This window comes from Larus michahellis, chromosome 4 (genome assembly GCF_964199755.1).
Source record: "Larus michahellis chromosome 4, bLarMic1.1, whole genome shotgun sequence".
NCBI classification, from domain to species: domain Eukaryota; kingdom Metazoa; phylum Chordata; class Aves; order Charadriiformes; family Laridae; genus Larus; species Larus michahellis.
The window spans coordinates 51,442,024-51,461,286 of NC_133899.1; the positions used below are offsets into that span (position 1 = coordinate 51,442,024).

General features: G+C 44.7%; 2 protein-coding genes across 20 annotated transcripts in view; one reads left to right on the forward strand and one right to left on the reverse strand.

Moving 5' to 3' along the window:
• NUMB (NUMB endocytic adaptor protein) overlaps positions 1–10,599 on the forward strand; it is a 98,587-nt gene extending 87,988 nt beyond the window's left edge. For 6 of the 14 annotated variants that reach the window (XM_074584725.1, XM_074584728.1, XM_074584720.1 and 3 more), the window contains 5 exons: positions 1,217–1,418; positions 3,642–3,944; positions 5,773–5,922; positions 6,770–6,913; positions 8,632–10,599. In XM_074584725.1, coding sequence (XP_074440826.1) covers positions 1,217–1,418; positions 3,642–3,944; positions 5,773–5,922; positions 6,770–6,913; positions 8,632–9,353 — 1,521 coding nt within the window. In that variant the 3' untranslated portion in view covers positions 9,354–10,599. The remainder of the gene's footprint in view (positions 1–1,216; positions 1,419–3,641; positions 3,945–5,772; positions 5,923–6,769; positions 6,914–8,631) is intronic. The other 8 variants (XM_074584732.1, XM_074584734.1, XM_074584730.1 and 5 more) reach the window with 3 other exon arrangements.
• The window catches only part of PAPLN (papilin, proteoglycan like sulfated glycoprotein), a 56,432-nt gene continuing 47,563 nt past the window's right edge, over positions 10,395–19,263 (reverse strand). For 5 of the 6 annotated variants that reach the window (XM_074584718.1, XM_074584715.1, XM_074584717.1 and 2 more), the window contains 5 exons: positions 17,948–18,085; positions 17,150–17,277; positions 16,447–16,555; positions 14,932–15,107; positions 10,395–14,420 (listed from right to left, as the gene is read on the reverse strand). In XM_074584718.1, the coding sequence (XP_074440819.1) occupies positions 14,245–14,420; positions 14,932–15,107; positions 16,447–16,555; positions 17,150–17,277; positions 17,948–18,085 (727 nt within the window). In that variant the 3' untranslated portion in view covers positions 10,395–14,244. The remainder of the gene's footprint in view (positions 14,421–14,931; positions 15,108–16,446; positions 16,556–17,149; positions 17,278–17,947; positions 18,086–19,263) is intronic. The other variant, XM_074584719.1, reaches the window with a different exon arrangement.

A 19,263-nucleotide genomic window follows, 5' to 3' on the forward strand; every position in this document is an offset into this window, starting at 1 on the left:
ACTCTTCTAAAAATAGACAGGAGATATTCTCATCTGAAAATGTATACAGCCAAAAACTGAAACAGCAATGACAGTTTTTCCAGGATAAAATCATAGTGAGTAAATACAGAGTGGTTATGAATGCAGCCTCTTGTATGCGAATGTTATCTTGAATGGAAAGTCATCTGAATGTTAAGAGATGAAGTTAAACTGAATTAAATTAGCATCCTGTTTGCTTCTAAATGATAGAGATTTTTCCAGTAGAAGGTTTGAAAGTAAGTTACTTCTATCAGTCTCCTGCTGTGTAGACTTAAGTTATTTAACTCCCTCATCTGGCCTTTTTCCTCTTTCTGCTTTGTGTTGAATCCCACCCATATTACACAAAGCGCTTGAAACCTCATGCAAATTCATTGCGTGAGCTCCACATAGCTGCGTGTTCAGGGCAATTGTACTTGACAATTTATCATTTCTCTTTAAAGAGAAATTCCCAGTTAAAACTATGTTAGAGCTGGAGCGTTTCTATTTTCCTCTGTGAATTCACTTATTGATTATAATCGATGAGTTGAGCTGCTGGTAGTAGTAGCACTTCTGACTCAGCTGTAGCCGCCGTATCAGCTGGATTGCTGGACTTCCTCCGACTTGAATTCCCTTTCCTTATTGCAGACAGTGGATCCTTTTGACCTCACTGGTTAATAATGGAAGTGCTTTTCAGAAGGCACTCTTAATACTAACATGGGCAGTTGGTCAGGGCCATTAAGAGGTGTAAGTAATCACCATTGCATTTCTAATTTTCACACTTGCACCCAACCGTAGTGTCTCCCTGAGCCCTCAGTAAACTTTCTCCATCTGAGAATAGCACTTATCTGTCCTTCAGGACTTACACCTGCTTAAGATATCTTCACAAGCGTTTCTTTGTGCACAACTGTATCCAGAGGCAAGGGATCCGTGCAGGCACGTTATCACACTCGCATCTTAGTAGCAGTTGAACTAAACAGATATCCAGCAATCTCTTTCATTTCTGGGTGGCCTTGTTGAGCACTGCTTGTGCATTATTTGTTGGCGGTCTTTATATGCCGGGTTTAATTTTAGAGCCATACAAAAGGTGGCCAATTACAGTAGTTCTCTCTAATGCCTCAATTAGATCCCTCTTGTAAAGGCAGGTTATGACTTTGCAATGCTCGAAGCACATGTATGTTTCCGTTCCAGTTACTGTATGACGCAATGTTGTCTTGTACAGGGGGAAAGGTTGAGTCATGCCGTGGGCTGTGCATTTGCAGCATGCCTGGAGCGAAAGCAGAAGCGAGAGAAGGAGTGCGGAGTGACTGCCACCTTTGATGCCAGCAGAACCACATTCACTAGAGAGGGGTCATTCAGGGTCACTACAGCTACTGAGCAAGCAGAGAGAGAGGAAATTATGAGACAGATGCCGGATGCTAAAGGTACGGGGTGCGACTTACACAATCATCCAGAGTGAGCAAAACCAGCACGAAGGTGAATTGGAGCCCCTGCAGGGATTGAGGCTTAACGTCTTGGCCACATTCCCTCTCTTGAACCTGATTATGTACAAATCATATTCCCCGATGCTTGTCACTTCACAAGATGAAAAATGCTCCCAGATTCACTCATAGCGCACTTTCCCAAATCTCCTCTAGAAAAAGTACAAGTGGCTTCATATGCAAAAGCTGCTCCTGCTTTGTGTTGTCAGCCTGCTTTATGGCAGAGAACACTGTAGGTGTACCGTACTAAAAGGCCTTATTAGAAAAATGTTATAAAAATATAACAAGTTCGGCAAACATGAAGTAATCCTTTTTGTAGTCTAACGCTTATGGTAAATGAACAGAAAATTATATGCATTTTTCTTAGAAAATTATGTATTTTTATTTTTAAGGCAGGTTACAAAGTGTATGCATAGAGTTATATTGCATGAGGGAAGAACAGATCCATCAGTGTGCTTTCTAAAAAAACCAACCAGCAACTCCCTCCCCATAAAACACATGACTGTTGCACTGTTAATTACATTCAAAACTAGTAACTGATTTGAGATGAGTTAGTTTTTACTTCTTAGCCATTTAAAACGTCATTTAAAGCATTCTGAAATTCAAGCGAAAGTAGAGCTTCTTACCCAAGTTTATTACAAGTAGTGGAGTTCTACAGCTAACAAAAAATAAGTGTTATAAATATTGTTCATAGCCCCCTTTAAAGTGGAGTGGAACTTTTGTTTCAGAGGGTTCCGCAGCAAGTTTTATGCCGCCACTCGATTGCAAAACTTTAATCTTCGTTTTCATCATCCATCTGCTTGTTCCCATACGTTAGTTTTAGAATGTGCTAAATGAAGCTTAAACACAAGGCCTTTGTTACTTGAGGGCATGAGTCAAAGTCTTGACTCAATGAAGGTGTGTGAAATCCTTTCCAAGAAAGACTGATTAGAAAAGTTTCACTTGAACGAGCAGCTGCAACTCATGGGTACTGAAGCTTGCAAGACAACGTAATTAGTTCCTCCTACCATTCCAGCTCCTCAGAAATCTCTAGCGTGACTCCTCTCGTACCAGACTTCTAGTTATTCTGTTGATGTGCCAACAAAAAAAGTCGTTGTTTCTCCTGAAATGTTTGGAAAGCAATATAGGTAAAATAAGAGTTCACGTGGGTGTTGAGGTTTCCCCTTCTCCTGCTGTGGTGATGACCTGTGTTTATTGCCCCCAGAGCCAACTCCCTTGATAAGAGGGAGAGAGTTTTCCTAGAGATGGAGAAATCCCTGTTGCTAGTCTAATCATAGGTGTCATGATTTACACTAGGCTTCATCCTACATTTCTGCCGTTAGGCCTGGGTGACAGAAGCATTGTGGTGCTATGCAGAACCCTCCCAAAGGAAGCAGCTGACTTTAAGTCGGAGGAGCTTCCAGCGCAACTAACTAGTGACTGGGTGGTAACGTGACGGCTCGGTTCAGTTAAAGAAGTGACACAGGAAGTCACTAGACGTGGCTGGTGTTAGCAAGGCCTGTCAGCTCAGAGGCTGGGTCTGCCTTGCAGCGCGCTTCCATCTGTCCATAATGTGTTTCCCGGAGGAGCTGGGGAGCTGCAGCCTGAGCACTGAACGCAGCGTAACCTGTTGAGTGCTGCTGCTGTTGCTGCCTTTGGCCCGCTGAAGCTTGTGCAGTGTGTTTGGCTGCTGCTGCTGATTCTGCGGGGGCGGGAGGGTGGCTTTTAAAAGAAGGTCCTAGAGCTGGGTTCTGTTCCCTGCTGCTGCTGAGCTGTGCCGCCCTAAGTAACTTTAAAATACAGTCTGTGGTAATATTTTGGCCACAGTTTTTTGTGAGGCAAAGTAAAGGTCTCAATACGCTTTTTGGTCCTAATCGTAAATGAATTGCAAGTATTTCTAGAGCTGGGGTCTCGGCAGTAGCTAGAAAGAATACGTTTATAAGGCCATCATTTTTTATGAAGTGACTAGCCTTGTAAACTTTGCTTTGGAGACTGGATGTATGTAAAGTGACATGGTGAGGACAAAGAAGAAGAAATGATTCTTCTACTGTGATATTAGAAATTCTTTTGGAAGAATACTATTTATGTAAATTCCTGCCATTTCTCTTTTCAAAACAAGTGGGAGTAGGGGCAGGCAGTTGAACACTACTTTGCTTTACTTTTCTAACCTCACCGTATTTCCTCCAGCAGTTGAAACAGAAGTGAAAACAGTAGCACCAGGTGCTGCACCAAACAATACTGCCCCCTCTTCTGGCTCACCAACCTCTCCTACTGCTGAAGTTGCTGCCTCTCTGGATAAAGAAATGAGCAATCCCCACGCTATTCCACGGAGGCATGCCCCTATAGAACAGCTTGCCAGGCAAGGGTCTTTCAGGGGCTTCCCTGCCCTTAGCCAAAAGATGTCTCCTTTTAAACGTCAGTTGTCTTTGCGAATAAATGAGCTGCCTTCAACAGTGCAAAGGAAGACCGATTTCCCCATGAAAAACTCAGGTAAAACCAAATGGTTGCAGTGAAACATTACCTTAAATTGTCTCTTCCTCCTTTCTTTCTCTGTGGCTTCAAATAACTCCTTGTTTTCTAGTAAATCCTTCTTCCTACCTCATGTGGATCACTTCTTGTGAGCAAACAGCACCATGCCAGAAAACTTCTGCTTTGGGAGTAGGCAAGAATTTCAAATGCAGTACTGACATGCAGAAGCCAACAGTTCTAATCTCTGTCTGAAATGTTGGAGCACAGCTTGCAGCGCTCCAGGAATGGGTGTCGGTGAAGTAGTAGGTGCTGGCTCTTCCCTCTGAGTCACCGAACCAGTTCCTCCACTTAATGCCAGGGCATCTGGAGAGACAAATCCCTTCAAGGCCTTAACTGCTTGTCGTGGGATCGTGTGATGCTTTTCGGCAGTCTGTCCTTCTGCCTGTGGGAAGTCCTCTTTTTGAGAGCAATGAAATGGCTTTCCACCTTGCATTAAAAGAAACTTTACTGTTTAGGCGGTACAGCTGGCTGTATCAGTAATGCGTGGTACGGTTTTTAGATGACGGTAGTGGGCTTTTCTAGAGTCATCCCAACATAAACACCCGGGGTGCTCAGTACCTTGCATAATGTCCTAGAATCCCCTTAGCTAGGTTATCCTGCAGGCCAGCTGTACTCTCACTTGGCAACAGAGCTAGTTTTAGGCTTCTAAGCTTTGAAGCAAGAATTACTGTGGCAAAGGCAACACCGACAAAAATACCTAGCCTGGCTTCTCTTATAGTCCTTATTTGGTGACCTGTACTTTAAGACCAGCACTGAGTTTATCGGTTTTATAGGAGCAGTGCACTGCTTACTGGTGATGCTCACTGGTGATGCTCACTGAGCACACTACAGTCTGAGTGTTTCATGATTCAGAACATTTCTGATGCATGTTCCCATGTATGCCGCTGCCAGTGCTGCTTACTGTCACACCACATGCCCTGTGTTGGAATATCCCTCGAAGAATCAATTTTTGGGCATGCCTTCCCCTGAACTGTAGATACGGTGCATGTCGTGTTCTGACATCTTATGGTTTTTGTACTATTTGTGCTTAATTATGCTTGCTCGTGTCAGTTCTGTGCAATGAAGGACTGATGATCAGTACTTTTGAGAAGCAGTGCAATTATTACTAATGAGAACATCTGGTAAGATGGCAGTTTTGCTCCAGATGTTACTTTATGCACATTATGCTGATACTTGGTTTAAAACTGAACGTCCGTTTTATTTGAGCAGTCAGCTTTTGCCTTTCATAACTCTACCACAGGAGCTAGGGATTTCAGCTACTGCTGAACTGGAGCAGTCAACATTCTAACTCTAGACCTAACTTGCCACTGTACATTGCTGTCAGCACGTTTCAGCTTCAACCAGTTACTGGGGAAGTATGTTGTTGGAACACTTAAATCTATCATAAGTATTTTCATTTCACAGAGTGCCAAATCTGAGTGCCAAATCCGTGATATGTTTAGCACTTTAATACTGAAAGATTTAGATCTCTACTAAAGCTATAGAAAACCCTTTTATTTTCTGAAATGAACATCCTCTTACATTAACACAGAGAAGCAGTAATAACCGACTTTAAATCTGGAACGCTGATCTCCTTACCCTCTTGACTTAGTCACAAAATACACTAATGTGGTGTTCTATTTCAGGTCAGGTCTTCAACACAGATTTTAAAAAAAGCTGTCATGCAAATCAGTAGCAGGAACATCTAGGACATTAGGGAACTGATTATATTTCAGTTTTACGTCGGTGTTTGTAAATTGTTTCTATATCCTTTAAACTTCCAATTTAATGAATTTTGTTTACATTTTAGTCCCTGAGGTAGAAGGGGAAACGGACAGCATTAGTGCTCTGTGCTCTCAAATCACCAGTGCTTTCAGCACACCATCAGAAGATCCTTTCTCTTCGGCCCCCATGACAAAACCAGTGACAGTAGTCGCACCACAGTCTCCTGCCTTTCAAGGTTTGTGATTTCTTTGTGTGCCGTGGTCGTGCTGGATGAGGCTTGAATGCACAGAATGTTCCTTTCCAGTAACACATGGTCTTAATGTCTTGTGCAAGTCCTGTTATCAGTATTCTGGGGGAATGCATCCTGCTTTATTCATCTCGTCTGTTTACTTTTTCTGTGTTTTTTGTTTTTAACAAAACGTTCACGCACCTGCCACACAATAGTTACTGTAAAAGGGACTGGCTTTGAGATGACGGCTATTTTAACATTCTCCTGAGCTGCAAAAACCTTAACGAGTGTGTGTCTCAGGAACCATATCCCACGAGGGAAGAGATTTTGTGCCACCACATGATTACTATTTTTCACACAAACTCTTAGATAAGTTGTGGAAAGATGCCAACTATAGAACTCATAGCAGCCTCTAATCTTCATTTCCCTGATAGGCTTTTGTACCAGTTGTGTGAAAGAAGAACCTCTCCTTGTTAAATGTAGTTATAGCTACTTTACATCAAAAATCTGTTCTTTCGAATCTAAAATTAATCATACAGTAACTTCTGGTGAGCCATCTCTCTTCTCTGTAAAAACAAATTTAACTTCCGTCAGTCATCAGAACTCAAGATCTCATCAGATACATGAAAATCCACCATCCCACAATTCTGTTAACATGCGTTGGCTTGGTGAAATGGAATTTACTGGCTTTATCAACTGTCAGTCCCATTCGGCTAATTTACACCAACTGCTGTCATGTGGAAGTGTCTAAAATTGTTGTCTGTTGGTAGGTATGACATGGCCCACTAATATTCCCGTCACGTGCATGCCTTGCATGAATTAATCGCACTGATGTTGTCTGCTCCCATTTTAGTTAATGGCACTGCCTCTGCCTTCTGTGTGCTTGCTGCTAAACCATCCCAAGCTGCTGTAGTGTCCACAGCTATGCCAGTTCGGGAAACCAATCCTTGGGCTTATGCTCCTGCTGCTAATACTGGAGCTGCAGCCATGGTCGCTGGTAAGATTGGAAGTGGATCCGGTGCACTGCTATGAGAACTTGGATCAAAAGCCTAATTGAGCCCTTGAGACAATTGTCAGTGCCACTTAATGGCAAGTGGAAGGAACGGTAACAAAAGCCGGAAGTAGTAGCCTTTTGCACAAGTGGATGGAGGGAAGCGATGAACTCATGGGTTCTGGGTCTATAAGCTGGACTGATTCTTATTTTGGCAGCATCTTAGAAAATACAGTGCTTAAAAAGGAAGTAATGAAATAGTGTGTGTTTGGGGATGAAGGGCAAAGAATCTGTATGTGTACCCAAAATAATTTTTGTGTGTTCTTCCCACTAACGTACGTAAGGAGAGAGTAAGTTGGTCGCTTAAAGGCTTTCGAGGTTCATTTCTTCTGTGTAATAAGTTTAGTCTGTGCCTCAAATCCTTGTCTATAGTTACATACAACGTAAGGTAGTACTTTAAATGGCTGTCACCCATGTGGTACATGTATGCTAGAAGGCTACAAGCAAACTAACATCATTTCCTGGTATAAGCTCAACTCTAAAAGGTAAACTTTGCTAGGGAAATAGTAGGTGCTGCTTGGCCTCGTAAGAGTACTAGATCCATTTTCAGTAAGTCTTCCCCCATAAGAGAGAGCCCCTAAGCTCTGACTCCAACAGTTCCCACTGGGAAAACAACAGTAAACTGATCTTTGGATGGCGTTTAATTAGATCAGGCTGAATGAAGACTATTGAGCAGTAATGATTTTCCACGTCTCTAAAACACCAAATAACACGTGGATTGCAGAGGCATCTCCAGCATTCCCGGTTGCTTTTCTCATCACATTGGAAACCTGGCAAGGCCCTAAGGGAGGGAAAACTGTAGGGAGAAGGAAAACCAGAATTCAGCTGGTGGGAAATAGTTCTGAAACTGTGGGAGGAATGGAAATGATGGTGATTTTTTTAATATTTTTTTTTTTAATCAATCATTGAAGATAATTGAGTTAAAATCAGAGCTGGTTTTATAGAAGAAAAGTCTAAAATGCTGTGTTGAATATTGCGAAAGAATTTGCGAGTTTAACAGCCTGAGTTATATATGAAAAGAGTAAGGGAGGAGTGAGTGGAGATGGAGGAAAAACGTAAAGGCGTCATAGTAAGTACAGTTTACATATATAGTAATTTGATTGGATGTATTGCCTTAAATGTGCATGTATATCATAGGGAGTACTCACACTTCAGTGGGTATGGGACAGAAAAATGAACTCCCAGTACCGTTACATTACTGTCCTTTAGTGGGTAAAGCCTTAATTTAGGAAACGGAGCAAATGAGTCATAAAACCGGTTTCTTTATAGCTTTGTGTTCTGGCAGTCCACCAGTCCTGAGCTGTACGTTCAGAAACCAGTACTCCCCAGTTAGAGGAATTAGTGGTTATGCACTAGATCATTGCCACTAAGTTATGAGTGCAGGCGGCATCTCTCCTGCGTGCCCTAAACTCTCAGATATCTGCTATGAAGAAAAAAAAATAATTTTGCATTTTAACGAAGAAACTCTTCTCTATTTCCTCTCGACCAGTGTCTTACTATAAGAGGACAGTACAGTGGATGCATTAAAGATGCTTCCAGTGTTGGTGGCAGTCCTTTCAACTGTGGAGGCGTCTGTTCTTGTGTACATCCTCCAGCCTTTCTAACTGATAGAAGGGTGAAGAAGATTGGAAACATTAATGACTTGCCCATGCTTTCCTTCCCAGGCACTGAATGGAGCAGCACCTCCTCAGGTGCGGCCTCGCCAAGTCTCTTCCAAGGAAATCACAGACGTACTCCTTCCGAGGCAGACCGCTGGTTGGAAGAGGTCTCAAAGACTGTCAGAGCCCAACAGCAGCCAACCCCAACCCCAGCCCCAGCCCCAGCCCCACAGCCGCTACTACAGCCTCCTCCAGCAGCTTCCCAGTCAGCGCCAGCCTTCCCAGTCAGCACCTTCATTGCGCCCCAGCCTGTGCCGGTGGGGGTGGTACCACCCATGCAGCCAGCGTTTATTCCGGCTCAGCCCTATGCTGTAGCAAACGGGGTGACCTATGCAGCCCCAAGCGTACCTGTGGTTGGGATCACACCTTCCCAGATGGTAGCCAACGTCTTTGGTACTGCAAGCCACACTCCAGCAGCCCATCCCCATCAGTCACCCAGTCTTGTCAAACAGCAGACGTTCCCTCAGTACGAAAGCAACAGTGCTACCACCAGCCCTTTCTTCCACCCACCCGCGCAGCACAACGGCTCGGCAGCCTTCAACGGAGTCGACAGCGGCAAATGGGCTGCAGAGGACAAGCATTCGCAGCCTCCCGCCGCTGCTCCGCAGGTAGACCCATTTGAAGCACAGTGGGCAGCGCTGGAGAGCAAGGCAAAGCAGCGCACTAATCCCTCTCCAACTAACCCCTTCTCAAGTGATTTACAGAAGACATTTGAGATTGAACTTTAAGCAGCCCTATGGGGGGGGTGGATAAATTGTACATTAGAATAAGAGGGATAAAGGGAGCAGAGGGGACTGTTTCTGATCAGTTTGCTTTGATAATCCCAAAGGTCCCTTCAAATGAAAAAGAGTTAGAAAGAGGGAGCAATTACGGGGAGGGATATAAACAGACAGAGAATTTAACGTGCGGTTCTTAAAAGGAGTCCCGGAGCCGCCCCAGTCTGCGTTCCCTCCTCACTTGGAAAGCTGGAAGTCAAACAGAGCAAAGAAAGGCACCCAGTCCCGAAGTCTGTTCTGCAGAAACACCAATTATCTCACAGAAAGGAAGGCAGATTTTTGTACTTGTGTCCTTCTGATGCCCTTCGAGTCCTGGACATTCCCCCTCAGGGAAAAAAAATTGGGGTGGGGTGGGGGGGTGGCTGTGGGTGGGAGATTGTCACCTGCTTAGCAAAAGCTAGGTTTGTGGAAAAAGTTGAGCTTCCATTTTGAGTAACAAAGTGAATATTATATGTAAAGAATAAAGTAAAGCCAAAATCTTTATTTTTATGCATTTAGAATATTTTAAATAGTTGGATATTAAAAGCTGTATGAGTTGTAAGTAATCTTGCCAAAGGTTAAAAAAAAGGGGGTTGGATGTAAGAAATTGTACATAAGATTGATTTATCTCTGATTCTTATTGTAAGTAATATTGGGGGGGTGGAAAAGGGGGCTCTAGCTTGTTCTTGTATCTGTTCATTGTAAGTAGCATATTGCAACAACAATCACAACCAGTAAGTCATTATATCGTAGTTTTAAATAAAGAAAATTAAAGAACAGTATTGTCATGGTTTGAAAACCATGGGGAAAATTTACTGTTTTTTATTGAAATCAAGCTACTTATTATATATAGTATGGGGTTTTTTTCCTTTCATGTATTGCTGCAGTTTCTTTGTCTTAATCTATTGGTTCTAACACTACTGTGACAACTTTACTGTAATCATATCTACATCCTGGGCCTACCTGGGAAACCATTTTATGTTTGTCTGTCAATAGCTCTTGGAGTTTTTTAACTTTGTTTTTATTTTTTTTTCCACCGATTTGTGAAACCTTGTGGTTAAGGCTGCAGCTGGTCCAGGTTCTGCCTCTGGTGACTTGTGAAAACCATCTCATTTTAACTTTACTTTTAAACTTTGGCCTTACAAGCAAATGTAAGTTATATATATTTGTACTGATGATTTATAATCTGCTTTAACAGAAATAAATGTTGGTGGTAGAAGCACTGTCTGTGAAAGCTTAATTCCCCCCCACCCTGCTTCAGTTTTCAGCATTTGCCCTTCTGGATATCTCTGTTATTAGCCCAAGCTAGAAGCTTAGTAATGGCATCTTAACACCTCTCATTTCGTGCCCTATGTTAGATTACCTTGAACTTCAAGACTTGCAAATATCCTTGTGACCCATAACTAATTAAAGCTCTGAAATGGAGGGCTTTACTGAAAAACATCAGATTCCGGGTTTGCATCACTGTAATTTCTACCACTGAGTATTTACATAGCGACAAATATGAAGACACTAACATTCAAAAAGGAAAACTCACTTTGGTTTTATGTCCCCTGCTGCTAAAAGTAGTACACATGAGAAGACGGTGTATTTTCACTCCTTTTCTGTTCCCCCAGTAAGTTGGTACCTGTGCTGTTAGTATGTCTTTTTCCTTACCGCATTTTTATGTGCACCACGTAGTTTTAGACAAGGTAAAGTCAGACTTCATAATCTGAAGGTGAAGAAATGCTCTCTTTGTGTGACCCGAGCATTTGCGCTTGCCAGCAGTTTCTATTTCCAGGCAAGGATGGCGAGTCTCACAGTGACGTGGTCTGGAAAACCAGGGCTTTTTTTCTTTACAGGTTCTTACCGCTTTTCAGTACAATATGAATAGTAACAACCAACACTCCCCATGGTATTTGAGTTGGTACCAATGTTTTTTTCAGCTTTCAAAAAGCAAGCAAACGTTTATAATAGAATAAGCTATACATGCTTTCTTTCATGTTTAGTTCCATATCTTTCACAGCGGTGCCCAAAGATCAGCTGAAAACAGCCCAGTAACGCTACACCCGTCCCCTGTCCTGGAGGTAACAGCAAGGACCGACAACCTTCTTACAATCCAAAATGACCATCTTGATTCTCAAATCAAAAAAGTTAAACATTCAATTTGGCACTATATAGATGGGAAAGCTCTGCTTGCCAAATGGAAGAAATGTAAAAAAGACCCTTTAGTTAACTATGACAGTGATGACACATATTTAAAGCAGTGAAGCGCGTGCCTTCAACTACTAGCCCTACTGCCATGGGTCTGCAGCTGAAAGGAAGGGCAGAATAAACACTCGCGTAACTGAAGCGCCTTCAATGTTACAAGTCCTGCCCCTCAGGACACAGGTGGCTGCTACAGCCCTCAGGAGTCTTGAGAAAGCGTTCCCTGGCCACGTCTTCTATAATCATACAGCTTAAATGAAAGCTGACTACACAGAATATTTAAATAGTCTAAAAATAGAGCCTCTGACATAGTAGAAAGTGCTATTATAGAACTCTGGCTGCTTATTCTGGGACAAAAGGCTCTGATACAACCACAGTCAACTTCTATCCGTGCTCCTGAGCAGGGCCACAGACCTTGACTATGCTCTGTGCCTGCCACGTGTGAACTGAGGCTGGAATGTACACCCTGGCATTAGTCTCTGGCCTCAACAGGCAGAGTCAGTCATACTATATACTAAAACAGCCTATATGCACACGCACACACAAAAAAAAAAAAAAAAAAGTGTTGGTCTGAGATGCCAAATGCAAAATTAGATACAAACACAATTAGAAGGTCTGAGGACCGTCTCACTGTTCTTGACTATCCAATGATGGCAACTTCAAACCTCACACCTCCCATGAATTACAGCAGAGGAAGTTTACCCTAATTAAATTAAAGGGTCTTAACTGCAAATAAGTATTTCTTCTAGCAAGCAGAATCTATCAGCCTACAAAAATACCCACCCCCAAATAGCTGTGAGACTGTCACCTCTCGCTCCTTTACTGGATTGCTTCTAAGCTTTTCAGATTGCTTCTAAGCTGTTCAGTTAAAGCAGCACGTCCAGTCCTGAAGCCACACCTGTGCTGAAGAGAGTGCAATCATTAGGTTACTAATTCTTATTTTTAGGTGCAGCTGAACTGATTTACTGGATTTAGCATCCAAACCAGCTTTAGGCTGTCAAGCCTGGGGATTTACACCTATGTATGTACATATTACTACTGCCCTGAGTACTGAGGCTGGACTGAAGGAGAGGAGAGTGGCTTGAGCCTAACTAACCGCCTTCCTCAGACGTCTTAAATTAAAGTAACACAAATAGGAGAGGAGGAAAAAAAAAAAAAAAAAAAAGAGAAAAGAAAAAAGCCAATCCTCCACCATCCCATCAATACTACACACCAGTCTACTAGTTTATAGCTACATCTATGCAAATAATAAGTGGGTAATGGTGCTAATTAATTTGATTAACCCATCCAAGTCTCACTGGGTACTTTGGAATGAGGAAGAGAGGGACTGTTAGGGCTGATGCTAGGGTAAAACGATACCATGGAGGCTGTAAAAAATGCTTTTCCTCAGAAATAATTCCATTTTGAGATAGTGAAGACACCCAAGGGCCTTTCCTGGCCTGACAAATCATCATCTAATCTCACCTCCCACCCCTTAATACCTGAGACACTGTCTTTCAGAGCCTCTTATGCACGCTCACTGCCACTCACTGTTAGTCTCAAAACTGACGGTGCTTTTCAGCTACAGCTGCTCTGCATCTGGGAGTCCTGGCTTGTTAGCCCATAGCAGCAGGAGCCAGCCCCGGCCACGTGCAGAGCCTGGCTTTCTGCAAGTTAACTGAGAGTAAAGCAGATCATTGGGAGGTTTATTCTGGCAAGTCTAATGGCCCTACACCTATTTCTATGTGTATGTTATTCACCTTCCCAAGCTGAAACTCAGCGCAACGCGACCACTGAGCCTGGCTTCGCAATAAATTCAACAGCACAGTTCTGGCTCAGAAAAAAAAAATAAAATTATCTGCTAAGTCTTCCTCAAGCGAGTGATATTTAAACTGTAGCATCTCAGGACAGATAACAGTGTTGGTATATTCATCAAAATTACCCCTAACATTCAGAAAAGGCTAAAAGCATTCTTCTATTTTGTCTTAAGCTTTCTGTGAAGCGTCGCTTCTGCATTTCACTCCAAAGTTGATTACAGACACATAGAAACCAAACTGACCCAACCAGAAATTTGTCTAAGGTTTAGTGGAATAAACCAGCTACAGTAATGTGACATTACACCTGCATCCCCCGAGCGAGTAATCTCATAGGACCCAAATGCTAATTTTACATGCATCAAGCTGTTTCTCATGGCCAGAGTTCTTTGCATTTAGATGGAAAGTGCTCCCCAGGAATACAAATATTCATCGCTCATTTCTGCTTTGCTTAAGCCAGTTCAGGCTGATCTTCAACCACCTCAGAGATGATTTCTTTTTAAAGATACTTCTCTCTCGTGCTTGTATGAAGAATTGGTCTGTCCCTCTTTCATGCTGGTTATCTGCCTTCTCTATAAAGTCACAGCATCCTTACGTTCCCAGTGTCATCTTGTTCTGTGAATGACAGCAACTACCCTTAAGCGAAGAGATGGATTAGCTACAGCAAGGCATACACGGGAGGAAAAAAGAAGCTTGCAATAAACTTGAGGGTGGTGGGTCTCCCACCTTTCAACAGTTATTACACCCACTACACTCTGCTCAATTCACCCTCTTGAGCTTTCCAGCAGGGCAGAGCTCCCAGAACAGTTTCATGCAGTTAAAAGGACAGAGTTCAGACTTCCAGCCTTGTCACCTGTACTTCCATGTGGCCGCGGAGGTGTCTGTCACCCACGGTGATGAGGAGGGCTGGCCTGCGGTTGGTAGCGAGAGCAGGTAGCGCAGCAGAAGCTGGAGTAGTATTCGTTAGTGCAGAGCTGGGCCTGCAGGATCAGGTCGCAGTTGGCCAGGTGCGGCTGGTCCACGCACTCTCTGCTCAGGTCCACAACGTGATTCACAGTAGCTGCAGCCAAGCAGAAGGTGAAGCAGCTGTGAACACACTGCCAGGGCTTACCCTCAGCTTTTGTTTCCCTCCCAAAAGACACAGCGTGTTCCTGCTTACTCTACCCTGCCGGTCCTAAGGGGATTGTTTTAAATTTAGTCCAACATCAAGGATGAGAGAGAATCTGGCACCTCTGGTGAGACAGAGGAGGAGAATGGATTTTCTGGGGCTGATCTCCTGCGCTGGATGGTGTCCAGAGTCCAAATACGAAACTTGCAGCCAACTATTTGGTCAACCAACTGTGACATTTTGGCCTCGGGAAGTTAATTAGGCTCCCAGCACCCTTGGTAGGGGAGGTCGTTCCTACTGTCCTGCTTTTCCAGCCAGGGAAAGCAGGGCTCCTGGGGTAGCACAACCCAGAGGCTCCTGCTGCTCCCCATTGCCTGGGGTCCGTGGCGGATGGGCAGACACAATGGGAAGACTTATAATAGGGATTGTGCCAGGAGAAGCGAGGAGGATGGGTTGTACTCACTGCTAGGCTTGCTCCTTAGCACTTTCACCTCTGTGCTGGCACTGACGGAGTTGCTGCTGCTGTAGGCGCTGCACGTGTAGGATCCCTCGTCAGCCTCTTGAACGTTGCTTATGATCAGGTTTCCATCCTGGGACAAGTGGATGCGGTGGCCATCTGCCCGCATGGGGACTCCATTCCTGTGGCAGAAAACATTTTGTATTACAGTTCCCATCCTTGGGGCTAAAGGAGCTCTCTGTGCTCTTTGGGAACTGGTGCTCTGCGAAAGGGGTGAATTTTTACAAAATTCAGCAGGAAGGAAGAAGAAATCTTTTTTTGCCACGACCTGGCCTTACAATTGGGTGGTAACACAAGCCTGAGTGAGTCTGCATCCGTTAGCCTGCTGTCTGCATGGGAGGCAGCTAGCTGTGCACGCTGTATAAAGACGTTGCCCTTTCCGCTGTTACACATTTTTGAGGTTTGAGGAACTGAGAGAAAATCCAGGGTGCCTTTCCCTCTCTCCAGGTTGTGGTCTGGCAGTGCTTGTTTGGCTGGCATTGACAGCAGCACATACTGCCTGAGGAACATATGGGGTAGTGAGCAATGCACTCTCTTCCCTCTCCCTTAAAAGTTTGGTTAAAAAAAAAAAAAAAAAAAATCACGCTTAAAATACCAGCAAGATTGTGTCTGTTCTGTTCCTCCTGGAATACTCTGTGCCCAGCAGGAAAACTGCCTGAATTATGAACTCCCAGTTACCAAGGAAATGAGATTTGTTTCACTGAAAAGGGTTTCATTCAGACTCTGAAACTTGCATCATTTTGTTAATTCAAATACCAAACTCATTACGGAAGAAAAGCTCTCTTTGTGAGATGGCCCACTTCAGTCCTACCCCTCGGAGTAGAGAGATTTAAACAATTACCAATCAATCCCTCTGGATCCTTTGCAAGAAGGCTCCAAAACAGAACCGATTCTTTTCAAATAGAGAAAAAACAAACACCAAACACTTCCACAAATTCAGAGTTTCCCTGTAAACCATCAACAGAAAAGGACACAGCTTTTCCTTTATCTTTATTAAAACACTTTAAAACCTCCTTTGCTCCCACTTGACAGTAGAGGGAGAGAACTATTGCAGCAGGAGGCTGGGACTGTAGGGGCTAAAATGTTTGCTAGGGTTAGTCAGAGTTTTCTGAAGCCCAACTAAAGGTCTTCTTTTGATTACTCATTTCAGCTTTTCTATTGTAATGTCACTAGCTTTCCAGCATGGAGCCCTTTTGAACTCCATAAAATCTTAGCTTAACGTCTGCTTTCCTCCTCATTTGGCTGGAATGTGAACTTGGTGACACCCACACCCCACAGGGATCTTTCCCAGGATTTTTGGGTAACAGCCAAGTTGTTTAGGAAAGGGTACGTGATGCTAGTTGGGGTTGAGAACCGCGGGTCTCTCCCTTACCTAGCAGATATCCGGCATTATTATTTGGAGGGTAAGTGATGAGGTTTGGGAAGAGAAGGAAAGGGAAGTTCTGTCTCATTTTTGCTCACCTCGACCACCTTATATTCACGTTGTTGCCAGTCACAGTACAGTGAAGCTGAGCAGTCCCTCCCTCAGGCACCGTGATGCTTGGCAGAAGACCAGTGATCTTCAGGTCTCCTACAGCAGAAGGGAAATCATCACTAGCAGGAAGCCAATGCCATGCTGCCCTCTGGTAGTAGGAGCATTCCCTCATGGGAAAAGTCCAATATACACTACGATGAGATACGAGCCCCTGGGCCTTGAAACGGCACATTTGGAGCTATGGTGCCGTTGCTATGGGGAATGTGGGTTTCCTAAGGACCTTGGCCCGAGCAAGGACAAGTAGCAGAGGCCTCAAAGAGCTTTTGCCTCCAGCTGGACACAAGCACATCACATGCACAGAAGAACCTTCTCTTTAGTTCCTCTTGCTCCTATACCCGTTCCACAGCAGTGTCCCAGAGACAAGGCCCTGAGAGTCACCGTTACTGTGCTATTGGTCCCTCCTCCCAGATGCCTGGAGCACCACGATCTACAGACACACAGAGATTACCACTGGGTAAAACAACTCGCTCTTCCCTTGCCCTCAAAGTGCCTGTTGAACATTAGGTGCGAAGCCAAGAGGCATGGCCAGACAAGAAACCCCCACTGCCCAGCCCTCCCTTCTTCCCGCTTGTGTGTGCAGGCACGTGTGTGTGCGCAGACATGCCATGCGTGCCCCCACTCATCCAGTACCTAGAGGTCGGAACAGGACCTGGCGCTGGTCCTGGTCGCGTCCATTCGAGGCAATGCAGGTAAAGAAGCCGGCGTCTTCAGAGCTGACCCGGCTGATCACCAGCGCCCCATCCGACTGCTGCCTGTGTCTGGGGAACAAGACCAGAAATCCCCTCAGCCTGTGCGTGGGTCAGGATGGGACTCCAGCCACCAGAGCTGAAGCTAAGCCTCGTGCACAACTTTGTAGTAACACCGAGCAAAGGTTTAGCAGCAGGTCAGTTCAACCTGTAATGCAACCCTCAGGTCCTCAAATCCCAGCACTAGTGCTGCAGACTCTGGAAAAGCCGACTGCTAGAGCAGGCTTCAGGGAGCAGAAGGTGAGGGGAGCTGCAGGAGAGCAGCCCCAGTGGCTGTGGAAGTTCGCTGCAGGCACCCTGATCTCTCTCTTCGCTGTGAGCCTCTGCCCTGGCTCACAGACCAGTTGGGGTTTGGCAAATTTGCTTGCTGTGCGTTCTCTTTGTGTTAATCTTGTAGAGGAGCAAATTTCAGCTTTGGCTCGCTTGTAGACCCTGTATCACAGCTGTTCGCTTGAGGGTTCAATGTTCAGACTTTGATCTGTGAGCGAGGCTAGTACGGGCAGTCAGGCAGTACCGTCTGGCCGTAACGGAGGAAGCCGGCCGGCATAAAGCAGGATGGGCCCTGGCTGCACGGCCAGCAGCTCCTTGCCCTCAGGGAGGAGTCAGGGAAGGCAAGGCAAGGAGGAGACTCCCCTCCACACGAACCTGCCTGTGGGTACGGTGGAGCCACCTGGGAGCTCACCTGGGAGAGGAGAGGGGCTGCCCGTCTTTCTGCCACTCAATGGTGAGAGCTGGCGACGCTTCCACTGTGCAGGGCAGTCTGACTCTCTCCCCGACGTTGGCCTCCATTACCGAGGGCTGGCTCTTATCCATTCTCAATCTGCAAAGTCCACAAGCACAGCAAAAGGTGCAGAAACTTCCCCGCTCAGCGTTTGACCTTCACCACAAGGCGTTTTTAATTACAAGCCTTATTTTTTTACCTTCAATGGGAAAGGGTGGTCTCTGCGCTCCCGCCAGAGCTCTGAAACCTGTCATTACCAACATTCACTCACAACGTTCAGAAAAGAGCAGCCTCCATCAAACCCTGCTCCAGTTCAGCACAGCTTGGCGCTGCGCTCCTGCCAGCCAGCTTAACCCTTTCAAGACAGCAACCCTGTTTCTTATAGCATCCCTCTGGATAACAGCCTAGGAAGTGTTAACAACGTGAGCACGTGGTACAAAGTCCTGAACAGGGCACCAAGCAAGTTTCCCCCAAGGGGCTTGCCTGGCACACAAAAATGAGCAGATATTTTCTGGGGTGTGAGGAGCCCGTTGCCATCACCTGCCTGCATGCAAGGGCCAGGAGCTGGCCACCCACGTCACGCAGCAGAAAGGTCAGGCTCTCACACCACTCATCTCCTCATGCTCTTTGCTGTCTCATAATTACAGCTAAACACCATTTTAGAAGGGAACTAAACCATGATGTTCCCAGCATCGAATAAAACATCATCTCCCCCACCCCCATTCTCTGACCTGAATTCTTGATCTCAAAAAACAAAATCAAAGAGCCTTAATTCAATGCTCTTAATTCAATGAATCATTGCTTTCTGCTTTTAGGCAGAAGCAGCTAAGGAGGCTGCTGGAGAGTTCAGCAAATTGGCTAGGTTTTAGGTTGTAAACTCAAAAGAAGGGAAGAATCAGATCACGGTCCCACTTAGTCTGGAACCCCAACGTGCTGCATTTAAGGCAAAAAATAATTTGTACCCTTTTATTTCTGTGTGGACTAGAAACACCAAAGAAACATGCAAGAAGCTACAAAATATGCCACCCAGTAAGTGAGGAGACAGTTTTAAGTCAAACTGGTTTGTTCACAAAGTATTTAAAATAAATGGGTGGGGGACTGGAGCTTTTTTTAATATACATGTGTCTATTTTGTGCTAGTTAAGCAGTTCCTATTTGCTCTGTTTTTTTCCAGAACAGGTTTCTCTTTCTGCCTACACTAACTTGAACAGCTAAGGAGGCTGCCCCTGATATTTCTACTTTGCTTTGAACTTAGCTCCTTTGCTGTCAGCCTCCCTG